The sequence below is a fragment of the Populus trichocarpa genome, chromosome 11, assembly GCF_000002775.5.
Source record: "Populus trichocarpa isolate Nisqually-1 chromosome 11, P.trichocarpa_v4.1, whole genome shotgun sequence".
Taxonomy (NCBI): Eukaryota; Viridiplantae; Streptophyta; class Magnoliopsida; order Malpighiales; family Salicaceae; genus Populus; species Populus trichocarpa.
In genome coordinates, this window is record NC_037295.2 from 16,703,850 (window position 1) to 16,717,446 (window position 13,597).

The 13,597-nt window shown below is 34.9% G+C and overlaps 2 protein-coding genes across 2 annotated transcripts; both read right to left on the reverse strand.

Annotated features, from left to right (window-relative positions):
* Positions 1-3,530: 3,530 nt before the first annotated feature.
* LOC7454413 (gibberellin 2-beta-dioxygenase 8) lies at positions 3,531-7,058 on the reverse strand. The gene is made up of 3 exons (XM_024611550.2): positions 6,505-7,058; positions 4,017-4,338; positions 3,531-3,940 (listed from the first exon to the last, which is right to left on the reverse strand). The coding sequence occupies exons 1-3, from the start codon at positions 6,939-6,941 to the stop codon at positions 3,710-3,712; spliced, it is 990 nt and encodes a 329-aa protein (XP_024467318.1). The 5' UTR covers positions 6,942-7,058; the 3' UTR covers positions 3,531-3,709.
* Positions 7,059-11,120: 4,062 nt separating this feature from the next.
* Positions 11,121-13,202, reverse strand: LOC18103428 (gibberellin 2-beta-dioxygenase 8). The gene is made up of 3 exons (XM_006377767.3): positions 12,662-13,202; positions 12,016-12,337; positions 11,121-11,519 (listed from the first exon to the last, which is right to left on the reverse strand). Exons 1-3 carry the CDS (start codon positions 13,105-13,107, stop codon positions 11,286-11,288), a joined length of 1,002 nt encoding a protein of 333 aa, XP_006377829.1. The 5' UTR covers positions 13,108-13,202; the 3' UTR covers positions 11,121-11,285.
* Between the last annotated feature and the right edge of the window lie 395 nt (positions 13,203-13,597).

The following is a 13,597-nucleotide window of genomic DNA, read 5'->3' on the forward strand; positions in this document are numbered from 1 at the left end:
GGGACGACATTAGCCTGATGTAAGTGTGATGTCATCATGCACAGTAGGCATGCCATGTCAGCAGCCACATCATCGACCAGTCAGCAGACACGTCAGCAAAGTGGGACCCACCTGCCACATCATCAGCCGCGAGCCGAGCCAAGTCGAGCTGAGTTGAGCCGAGCCGTTGTGAAGCCGAGCCGAGCCGAGCCGCGAGCCGAGGGATAAGATTCTGTGCAGCAGAGTCTATGTGCAACCGGATCTGAGATTGAATCTGGGCCGTTCATCAGGCCAGAATTGTTTTGATCAAATCTTAGCCGTCTGAAATGCGATTTGGACGATTTCAGACTTGTTTCCAGGTAATTTGATCGTTCCGGATGCAATGGTACGGTCCGATCGTTGAGATTTGAGACCGAAAGTGGTGGTGGTGAATTAACAAAAGAGATTGCCCGATCAGGAGGCATCTGAAGGTCATCATGGTGGTCGATGGAGATGAAGAAGAAGAAGGTGCACATGTTTACCCAATTACATGTGTTGAATTGCTAAGTGGGGAGATTTGAATTGCCTTGAGGGAAGGTAAAATTGGGACACTCTAGACACCCAATCAAGTGGACAATTTGAGGTGGAGAGTGGAAATTGATGAAGACCAATCTTGACGAATCTAAGAACTGGTAGTCTCGCCAGATGTTGAGAAATCAGGTATAAAACCGGGATACCCCAGATCACTTGTAAAGGAAAGCCGCAACAAAGCTAGCAAATGGTTGTATATACGAAAAGGCAGTACGGTGGATAGATACGTTCTAAGAAGTTCTGTCTAGGAGATTGGGTTTTAAGCAGGACTAGTGTGACCCCTCCAAATCTTTCCTGGGAACTTGCTTAGTTGAAGGATCATCCACACAGTACTATTTTTGTATATGTAATAGTTTGTAATGAAACTGTTGAAGACTAGCAAGATGACGGCACAAAGGAACAGTTGGGTTCTGTATGTTTAAGGATCTGATGGAGTGGTGATTTCTCCAAAGAAGTTAGATTCGGTGACTGTAATTTCTCGAAGGGATAATTAATGAAGACCCTGATAATGGAAGAGAAATACAACAAGGGATAAAGATTGGCACCCTATTTTGACTTGGATAAATGTTATGACAGGATGAGCTGCTGTCAAACATAAGCAAGGAATAGGGAGAAATCTGGAGAGCATAAATTGCACGAGGGCACACGGAGATTGTGCAAGAGTACCCGTAGGATCCAATGTGGTACTGTAATGAGACAACAGGTGCAAGGAGAAGAAATGTTCCCAGATCAAGCTCAGAGCAGAGACTGTTAAAGTTTGTACAACAAGAAGTCTCTTATGCTCTTGATGAAGACAACAAGCGAAGACCTTTCCAATGCATGCAAGGATGGAAAGAGAGCTGTTGCAGAGGCACCTAATTGAGGGGGTGCAAATGCCTGTGATACAAGGCAACCGCCTATGATGAAAGGCGAAAACACCAAAGAGAGTTGGTGTAGGTGGAGCTGTCAAGCAGAAAGGCATAGAAGCTCCAAACATAGAAATCGAGGTGGAGGATTGCGAGGAGTATACCGCAACTTTCTCTTTCTATGTAGTCAGTGGCAGTAATCTCTCCCAAGTCCACATGGTGGTAGAGAATCTTGGAGCCACTGGAGACATCCCCGATGAAGGAGGATGTGACCGCCTCATGATGACAGACGGAGACACCTCGGATGAAAGGTGTGAGGACCATGATAGGAGTCCAAATTCAGATCGTCTCATGACGACAGACAGAGACACCTCGGATGGAAGGTGTGAGGACCATGATATGAGTCCAAGATCAGACCGTCTCATGACGACAGGCGGAGACACCTCGGATGGAAGGTGTGAGGACCATGATATGAGTCCAAGTTCAGACCGTCTCATGACGACAGGCAGAGACACCTTAGGAGAAGGTGTGAGGGCCATGATAGGAGCCCAATTTCAGAACGCCCTAAAGCCAATGTGATGGCTGGATATAAGTGGACAAGTGTATAGCCAATGAAGTGGCTATGATGAGTATGAAGACAAATGCAGGATTGACTTTCATGGATATTGCCCTCATGCTAAAGATCAATGAGCTAGAAGACATTTGCCTTGGACAATAAGTGGATGGCTTGTGGAGTATTAAGACGCGACTGCTATGAAGGAGCAGAGGGCATGCGCAGGTTCCGGGAACAAGTTGACTCTTGTCAAGGTGGTGAGCTCAGTAATGACATTGTAATACTCAGAGTATGAAGATAGAGATGGATCAACCTTTAATGGGCTGTCCCCATGGTTAAAAGGGAGAGCCACCTGGACTCTTGAGACTAAGAGCGGGAGACTCACGGAGAAGTAAGGCGTGGTTCCTAGGGAGGAACAAAGGGCAGACGCAACTCCGGGATGAGTAGACTCTTGGAAGAGTGGTGAGCTTGTGATCACATTAAAATACTCAATGACTGTCACACTTGGAAATATCCGTTTGAGGGGGTGTTGTAAGCCTTGGTGTAAGGCTTGATAAATCATTCCGGGCCAAGCATGGTTGATATGCTTGAAGGGGGATGTTGTTCCAGAGACAAGCGTTAAACACTCTTCAGATGAGATATGACAAACCATCTGGTTGAAGTGATCCTTTGGAGTGAGCAAAGGGGTGCTTGGATGACTCTGGTGATTGTAAGGTTTGGCAAGTACCTGGAAACTTGGTCAAAGACGCTATCAAAATGGTAAGCTTGGAAGAGCTGCAGAATGCAAGCATGTGCTGAAAAAGCAAGAGGACAATTGCCCACATAAATGGCAAAGGGGGTGATTGTTGGATTGGTTGCCATTAATGTGCAGCAACCATTAATGGACGGCACCGTCCATTGACAAATGCAGCAGCCCTTCCGGAATGTCAAAGGTTGGCAGCCACCATTGTTGAAGATGGGCTGGAGTTGGTGGCCACCATTGTTGACAAAAGAGCTGGAGGAGCTGCCATGGATGCCTATAAATAGAGGCATACATTAGAGAGCAAAATGAGAGAGTTAAGAGAAGGAAAGTAGAGCCAAAGATGTGAGAAATGTAGGAGAGAGTGGGCTGCCAAGGCAGCCAGCAGTAACTGCCATTGCAGCACTGAAAAGAGAGAAATAGAGTGAGGTTGAGAGTTGCCAAAGAGGGGATGATTCCTCCTCCTCTATTGTTGTAAATCTTGTTCTCTCCCTATATAATGCAATGGCTCCTCCCGTGGATGTAGGCGGTTTGCCGAACCACGTTAAATATTGTGTCAGTGTGCTTAGCCTCCAATGGGCAAATATCAGAACATCACCGGTCGGAATTCCCTACATATAATTTGTTATTAAAACATATTTAATGAACATATTTAAAACTATATTAAATATGAGACATTAGTTTTTTGAGTGGAATCTTTTATAAATTTTTTTTTAACATAATATATTAATATATTTAAAATTATTCTTTAATAAATTTCTTTAATAAACTCCATTTCCTGCTCCAATTGAAAAACAAATTGTTCCATATACTATCAGGAAAAAAAAGCTCTTGTGAAATATTTGTATTCATATATTATAGAAGCTGAAATGTTCAATTAAATTACAATTTAAATAACCAAATATACTTATTGAATTTGATAATCGAAAAACAAACAAGCAAACTTTATTCCATGTGAGATTAATATACTAATAATAAAATTTTATTCAGTCCTGATGAAACGTTCCAGCACAATATGCTCATTCACATGAGAAACCTTGGGATCCCGCCTTTGTTGCCTGTTTCCTTAACATCCCTTGCATTTTGCTCCGTCAACTCTCCGAATGTGAACTTCCTGTACATTGATGGCTTCATTCCACTCTCTATGACAGCATCTTTTCTGGGGCAATATAAATATGCCAAAGAAAACCTTTCAGCTTGTTTGGAGGCAAGTACCCGATGCCTTATGCTTTTGTAAACATCGTTGCTCGCTACCTGCATCATTAAATATGCAAGAGTAAATTGTAATCACTAACAATATAGCTAGCTTGACAAGTTCATAGGAACATACCTGAAATAAGTCACCGATATTAATTATTAGAGCTTCTGGATTAGGTTTAACGCTAATCCATTTTCCATTCATCCATAGTTGCAATCCTCCAATCTGATCTTGATTTAGTACGTTGACGAAACAGCTATCGGTATGGGGCAGCGCGCCCAACACCTCAGAAGAGAATGGACATGGAGGGTATCTGTTCATTCGAAGATAACTAGTTTCCGGCAGACAATTCTCTTGAAAGAAAGTGGAGGAAACACCCAGATTCTCAGCTAGAATTTCTGACAGGTCTTTAGCCAGTTTTTCAGCAGTTGCTGTATAAGCTTCAATGCTCTCTCTGGAAATTAAGATGGAGCAATGGTGGAAAGATTAGAAACAAGTTCAATAAGAAACAACGCTTGTATATATAGCCAAATATTTATTTACAATTAGGTTGCAATATGACGATTTGCAGTAGGAGGCACTCCATATTAACATACTTCAGTTTGCCTTGAAATGAAGAATCGAATATAGGAACAGCTTTTGGCTATAAATTCTGTCCATGCTTGCGCAAGAATATGTAATATCGGGGTGATTCATGAGTCAAAAAAGCACAGTGTAGCCAGGAAGAAATGTGCAGGTTCTCGGGAATAACTTTTTTGAATATCAAAATAAAAATTATTAAAATGAAATGTATGGTAATTAACTATAAATTAAAATAGGATGGCCTTTTTACTGCAGTAATGCTGTTCATTCTTGCATTATGTTCATACTATTTTTCCTTTTAAATCCCAGAAGTTGTTTTTTTTTTACTAAACTTTATTTCTTTTTATTTTAGTTCTTCCGAGTTCTGCTGTCATAGTTTTATGTGTTGGGTTTTGTTTTTATTTTCTATTTAATGGAGCCACCTCCAACAATCCAAAATTATCCAAGCCAACAATGGGTTGTTCAAGTAAATAATGCATCATCTATCAAGCAACACGTCGACTAATTCTAGAAAGAAGAAGAAGAAGGAAGGCTCGTGGGTGTCAAAGAACCATCTCAACCCAATAACTTAAGTTGTTAGGTAAGATTCAAGATATGATTTATATTATTCTTTAACACACCCCCTCAAGTGAAAGCCCTTTGGGCTTGAAACTTGCACAGGCCCACATTACCTTGTGTTTAATTTTTATTAAATAAATGAGGATGGTGAGATTCGAACTCGTGACCGCTTGGTCATTAAGGCTCTGATACCATGTCAAAGAACCATCTCAACCCAATAGCTTAAGCTGTTAGGTGAGGTCCCAGGATATGATTTATATTATTCTCTAACACACCCCCTCAAGTGAAAGCTCTTTGGGCTTGAAACTTGCACAGACCCATTTTACCTTGTGCTTAATTTTTATCAAATAAATAGGGATGGTGAGATTTGAACTCGTGACCTCTTGGTCATCAAGGCTCTGATATCATGTCAAAGAATCATCTCAACCCAATAACTTAAGCTGTTAGGTAAGGTTCAAGATATGATTTATATTATTCTCTAACACACCCCCTCAAGTGAAAGCCATTTGGGCTTGAAACTTGCACAGACCCACATTACCTTGTGTTTAATTTTTATCAAATAAATGGGGATGGTGAGATTCGAACTCGTGACCGCTTGGTCATTAAGGCTCTGATACCATGTCAAAGAACCATCTCAACCCAATAGCTTAAGCTGTTAGGTGAGGTCCCAGGATATGATTTATATTGTTCTCTAACAGTGGGCTTGGTCCCTCCCTTACCCCTTTTTTTTAACATTCTAAAATAAAACCTTTGTTCATTAAAATAATTTTTATTGTATTTTATAAATCATATGATAATACTATAAAATAGATGGGTTGTTTTTTATGGTAATGTTACTAATTACATAAATAATTATATATGCAGCTAATATATGTATACTTTCTAATTTTTTTATTTAAATTACTTGAAAATTAAACTTCATAATTTTTTTTATTTGTTTTCTATGGGTTTTTCCTGATCTCATGACTCGAGTTATGGGTTTGACATGTTAATCCAAGTTGAATCAAATAGTTTTTATTTTTTTTTTCAATTTTATCTTTCAAAATTAAGATAATTGAAAATTGAAAATTGATATTTATAATTTATTTTGACTTGTTTTTTATAGGGTTATTGTGGTTTTATGACCCGAGTTGTAGATAAGTTAATCCAGATTTATTTAATATATTACAGTCCCAATATTGTTTTAAAAATAACATTTAATATATTGTCGTATCAATATTTTTAAAAAATATCATCAAATATAAATCATATTGGGAGTTTATAGTTAGTTTTTATTTTCACCTAATAATCACCTAAGCGAAGGTAGTTAACAAACCATTAATTAGATACACCTTGCATTTGTGAACTTATCCAGGTAACCTCAAAGTTTTCACTTAATCACTCAAGCCTAAGCCTAAGGTAATTAGATCGACCAGAACTCTTTAATTTGTCAAGTCTACATGCTGCATTATTTAGCTATAATACGAAATTTAAACAGTACCTGAGACTCTTGTATTCACCACTGATTTTTGAAATATCTGTGAGAGGTATGTGGAAGACTTCTAACCATGAGAGCTGCCTCAAACAAGTGGCTGCAGGGTTACCCCATGTGTAACCAGGCAGATTCAAAATGTTTTCTTCAGCCTTTTTGCTGAATGGATGATGGAAAGCCTTCCTTTGCTCGAGTTGAATGCCCTCCAAAATCTCCTGTGGAATCCCATGATTCACAACTTGAAAGAAGCCCCATTCACGAGCAGCCTGCCTTATCTCTTTTACACACTGCTCTCTCTCCGAGAAGGAGAGAGTCAAACGGTGAAGATCTATGATAGGCAGCTCATGCTCCTCGTAATCACTCATTATAACATAATCCTTGTCTTTTGATAATAGAGTAGTATTGGTTAAGAGGGATTTGTATTTCTCTTCAAATGGAGGATCCATTGTGTTATGAAGGGGAGAGGGACGAATGAGGGTGAAGGAAAGAATGTGATTTTCTCAAGTTTTGAAAATAAAATGAGTATTTCATCAGTTTATATAACGCAAGGAAACTTGGGATCAGTGCAGTCTAATATAATTGGTAAACATATAATTTTTTCTATTTTCTATTTATATTTATTTTGGAAGAAAATTCCTTTTGAAAGAAAGGAAACTATTTCAGATATGATCAAACATAATAGATGTCAATCCAATCCTATCTTCTTCAATATTCCTTATTTATTCATATATATATAAGAATTATAGATATTGATTATGCATCAAATTCACTGTACCATACTCCAACTACCATGTCAATCCAATCCTATCGTCAATATTCCATATATACTTCTTTCCTTATTTACTTGTGTATAAGAATTGTAGATATTAATTTCTGAATCAGATTCACTTCACAATACTCCAACTACTATATATATATATATATATATATATATATATATATATATATGCACAATAGATTAAGATGTACCATGTTAGAAAATTTGTTTTAAAAACATTGTTATTATAAATTAAAAGTATAATCCACCCAAATAAAAATCTTATTGGAAATTATTCTTTAATAAAAACTCTTTAATATTGAACATTAACATGATTAGAATAAATTAAAAAATAATTTTAAAAAATAATTGATTGACATATTTTTATAAAATTTAAAATTATTTATCTCATATAAAAAAAATATAATATTTTTTCTATAATTTATTAAATAAAAAGTTAAAAAATCATAAATGAACCTTAAAAAAACAGTTTTATACTTATACAACATATGTATGCTTGCTTGTCTTGGGCCTAGACCTTAGGCTCTAGGATTTTGGTTTGGATTTAGGTTTATGTTTTGACAATCTATTGTGAACTTGGTTTTGAGTTTGTTACTAGATAATTATTTGGCTCATAATAATAATAATTTTTAAGATTTATATTAACTTTTTCAATCCATGATTAAACAATTTGAGTATTATCCTTCCACTTTTCAAACAATTTATTTTTAAAGAAAAAACATCTAGTTTTTTTAAGATAAAACAATGTCAGGTTTTTTAATTTTTTTTATAACTTTAATTAAGAGAAAACAATGAAGATTAATTCTGGTAATTATTGTAATTAATTTTGTATCAATTTTAGTTTTAAAAATCTTTATAAAATGGATTTGAAAGGAAGATGCTCTATACACCCTGCAATAATTTTCTTCTTCTCTACTATTTTCTGGCTTTCTTTTGTCTTTAGTTTTACTTATGGTTACATTATAACAAAAAAAAAAACCTAATATTTGTTAAAGTAATTTTTTTTACCAAGATTATATATAACCTACACCACAGCTTAAGATTGGAAACAAATCTACAACATTGTAATATAAAAATAATATAATGTAACATTACCAATAAAGATTAATAAACTTTAAATTTAATTAGAAATTATGTTTATCAATAAAATATTTCCTTCTTTAAATTTGGTTAATAAGTTCAGATTGATTGCTTAGACTTGTATAATGTTAGAAGATAATTAATGTGTATTAAATATTAAAAAATATTAAAAAAAATTCTGATTTAGTTTTAGACATTGTGGTTAACAATAAAATATTTATTTCTTTAAATTTAGTTAATAAGTTCAAATTGATTGCTAAGACTTTGTATAGTTTTAGAAGATAATTTGACTGCTTAATGAATATTAAATATTACTAAATATGTAGTTTTTATTTTTATTTTTCTGATTTTAGTTATGAAATCAAAAAGAAAAGATGAAGTTTGAATATATTAACTTAGATCAATCTATTAAATTCGGCCATCAAGGGGTGGCTAGAAAATCAAGTTAGGATGTTTTTTGGTTTAAAATTCTAATTTTTTACTCTATTTTGACACAAAACATCTAAAAACATATCCTAGAAACCTTAATAAATAAAATAAATGATAGGATATAAAAGAGTGGGGTCAAAGCTAGATTTTCACCATTCATAAGTGTTTAATGCCCATTTCAAAATCCTAAATTGACAAAATCTTCCACAGTGCAAAAGTGGGGTCAAAGGTTTTTTGTTTTTTTTTCATGGTGGGTAATTAATTAAGGAAAAACAACAATAGTTAATTCTAATAGTTACCAAAATTAATTTGTGTCATTTTTTGTTTTAAAAAACCATATAAAACAAAAGATGAAGGAGAGATGTTCTACACACCAAGTACTAGTTTTTCTCTCATTTTCTCCTTTGGCGTGGAATGTATTACAAACACTCTATGGACCAGATAGACATGGCCAAGCCCGAAAAGAAGTATGCAAAGAAGCCCAGACACATCAAATACGAATTCTAATGAAAATCATAATAGCAAAAGATCCAAATGTTGACTTGGGCTCGGATTTGGTCAAACGATTCTACAGACCGAGTTTTTATAGGAACCCACTTTGTCGATCATCAAGCCTTTGGATCTCCTGAAATTAGGTTTAGGATTTGCTTTTTCCTCATTTTAGTTATTTTCCTAGTGAATTTCGCATTTAATTAGTTTTCCTACTTAACTTTGGATTCTCTAGTTAAGTCGGTTTTTAGGACTTTTTTATAAATAGTTAGAGTGTTTTTATTATTAATCAAACATTTTGTAAGATATTAGAGATGTTCTTTATTCCTCTATAATGTTAAAGCTGTAACTTTACAGCTTGAGAATGCTAGTTTTTGTCCTCGCTAAATGTTGTGTCCGTTTTCTAGTTTTTCTTTAATCATTCTACAACTTAGGTTCAAGTTTTTTGTAGAAAGATTTTTTATCTTATTTTCTTAAAGTTTGCAACCTTGATTAGTAGTGTAACAAATTAATTTTGGGAGACTAATTGTATTTAATCCATTTCACATAAGTAATGAGCAATAAATCATTAAAAACAAAAGATATATTACTTGATAGTAGGGTGATCTCCATCTTTTATACAATCGAAGTTATTTAACGAGTGTACTTAACATTTTGTTTGAGGTTTTCGTGTACAAATCTTTCATACATGCTTTGTTTATAAGGCTATAGCTCTTTTTAAGTGTGTTTGGTATTGTAGTAATTTTATTGGTTGTGGTTTGAATTGTTTTATGAAAAGCATTTTTGGTTGAGGTTGGTTTGATATATATATATATATCCTCAATTTGAAAAACATGTTCAACCAAACACATTAAATTACTTTTTATTCAACCTCAATTTCAACCACAGTTTTAACCAAACATATATAAAATATTGTAGATTTAACTACCACTATTATATCATTAAATAAATAATACTTTATGTCAAATATTTTTTATTATTCCATTAACTTATCTACAATTTCATCATGTATGAAATTCATTCGATAAGAACTACAGTTTTCATGGTTTTTTAAGCGTGTAACAAAATCAGGTAAAATATCATCAAAAACAAAATTGGAATTGCCATCAAATTCTGCAAATGTTACGTTATCATGCGATCTCCTTTTAATTTATATAGTGTTATTAAATAATATTAAACACTAGTTTTCCGAGTAAAACACAATTAAAAAAATAAATTTTTTTACATGGTCGGACGTGGTCCAATGAACAGTGGAGACACTGTTCAGGTGAACAATGCCACATGAAATTCACCTGGCACTGTTTACGTGAACAGTGCGGAGTGAATTAATTCACTCTGCACAGACGTGGCAGGAAGGGAGAAGCAGATCGATATTGCTTTCAGCTAACCCGCGTTTGAAACGTTAATTATGATAGCTCTCATACACAATAACTAATAATGTTTGTTATTTTACCAAACGTTTTGTTTATGTGGTTTGTTTCAAACATGGAATCAATTACGGAAACAAACACACTCTAATAACATCAACCAACCACCACTAGTAATTTATTTTTAGATTGTTTTGTACTTTGTTAAGTTTACTTAACTAACATAATCATGGTTCTTTAGTTTTTATTTTTTTATGCAAATTACATACAGTTAAACTAAACATTTCAAAAAGACTCAAAACAAATTACTAGAGTCATTTAAATCTATCGTGCACACTAGGATTGGGAAAATTAAGAAATGCTTGTAAGGCCGAATATCACTAAGGTCCATGTTCGTAAGAGGTCTAGCTTGCTCTAGTGCAAGCAGAATGAAGGACTAGTTATGAGATAGCTGAATATCACTAAGGTCCAAGTTCGTAAGAGGTCTAGAAACTCCACTTCCTGCTCCAATTGAAAAACAAACAAACTTATTGTTCCACAATTTACTATTTCAGAAGAATGTTTCCCTATCAGAAGAAAAAAAAAGCACAATATCCCTTGAATTTTATTCAGTCCTGATCAAATGTTCCAGCACAATATGCTCATATTCACATGAGAAACCTTGAGATCCCGAGTTTGCGGCCAGTTTCTTCAATATCCCTTGAATTTTGCTTCATCAACTCTTCGAATGTGAACTTCCTATAAATTGATGGCTTCATTCCACTCTGTATGACAGCATCATTTCTGGGGCAATATAAATATGCCAAAGAAAGCCTTTCAACTTGTTTGGAGGCAAGTACTACCCGATGCCTAATGCTTTTGTAAACATCATTGCTCAATGCCTGCATTTCATCAAACACAAACGTGAATTGAATCTCTTGTCTCCAGCTATCGGAGATCCCATTTCCGTACCAACTCAAGATATGCTTATGGGGCTCTATGTATTAACAAGCGGGAATCGTCGAGGTATTTGCGCAAATAGGTATAATCCGTTTAATTGCAGAAATTTTCAAAATGAAAAAATTGACGCTAATGCTAATAAGGATAAGTATATAAAAGAACCCTTTTTTTGTAATTCCTATGATGCAATTGGAGCTTATCGCCAGAAAAGAATCAATTTAGAGAGCCCCTTGTGGCTTCGGTGGCAACTACCGGTATTAAAATTTCAATTTTTAATAATTATATAAAAAAATATTCGAAATTTATAAATAATTTTAAATTCAATGGTGTAGTTTGGATTATATATAAAAGAGGATTTAAAAGTTTTACAGCTATCGGAACATACTTAAAAATATTTTAGACTCTAATAACAATCTTCACAAGCTCATAGGAACATACCTGAAATAAGTCACCAAGATTAATTAGTAGAGCTTCTGGATGAGGTTTAACGCTAATCCATTCTCCATTTACCCGAAGTTGCAATCCTCCAATCTGGTCTTGAATTAATACATTGACGAAACAGCTATCGGTATGAGGCAGTATGCCAAACACCTCAGAATAGAATGGACATGGAGGATACCTGTTCATTCGAAGATAATTAGTTTCCGGCAGAAAATTCTCTTGAAAGTAAGTGGAGGAAATATCCAGATTCTTAGCTAGAATCTCTGTCATCTCTTTAGCCAATTTCTCAGCACTTGCTGCGTAAGCTTCAATGCTCTCTCTGTAAATTAAGATGGAGGAATGTTGGAAAGATTAGAAATAAGTTCAATTAAAAACAATACATTTATAACCAAATATATGTGTACAAGATATTAGGTTGTAATGACGATTTACAGTAGGAGGCACTCCATATTGATATAGTTCATTTTCACTTAATCACCCAAGCTAAGGTAATTAGTAAACCATTGGATGCACCTTGCATTTGTGAGCTTATCCAGATAACCTCAAAATTAAAGAATTGATTCTAATTAGATCGGTAAGAACTCCTTAATATGTTTAGTCCATACGCTGCATTATTTAGCTATAATAGGAAATTTAACAGCACCTGAGACTCTTGTATTCACCACCAATTTTTGAAATATCTGTGAGAGGTATGTGGAAGGCTTCTGACCATGATATCTGCCTCAAACAAGTGGCTGTATGGTTACCCCATCTGTAACCATTATTTTCAGACAAATTCAAAATGTTTTCTTCAGCCTTTTTGCTGAATGGATGATGGAAAAGCTTCCTTTGCTCCAGTTGAATGCGCTCCAAAATCTCCTGTGGAATCCCATGATTCACAACTTGAAAGAAGCCCCATTCACTTGCAGCCTGCCTTATCTCTTTTATACATTGCTCTCTCTCCGAGAAGGAGAGAGTCAAACGGTGAAGATCTATGATAGGCAGCTCATACTCCTCGTAATCACTCATTATGACATCATCCTTGTCTTTTGATAATAGAGTAGCATTGGCTAAGAGGGATTTGTATTTCTCTTCAAATGGAGGATCCATTGTTATGAAGGGGAGAGGGACGAATGAGGGTGAAGGAAAGAATGTGATGTTTCTCAGATTTTGAAAGTAAAATGAGTAATTCTTCAGTTTATATAAAGCAAGGAAACTTGGGAGTGCAGTCTAATACAAACTTGGTAATGTCATGCAAGCGCGTGTTTCCTTGGGTCGGTGGAAGCCGCTTCCATGCACCCGCTGTGGCATTGTGTGTGACCGGACACATCGACGTCTTGATTCATCTGTTTTAGGACATAATACATCTATTTCAGATATGACCAGACATAAGAGATGTCAATCCAATCCTATCTTCTTCAATATTCCTTATTTACTTTTTTACTCTTACATAGAATTAATTATAGATATATTGATTATGCATGAGATTCACCTTACCACTCTATATTGATTTTAGATATGATTAAATATAAGAGATGTCAATTTTAGATATGATTAAATATAAGAAATGTCAACCCAATCCTATCTTTTTCAATATTCC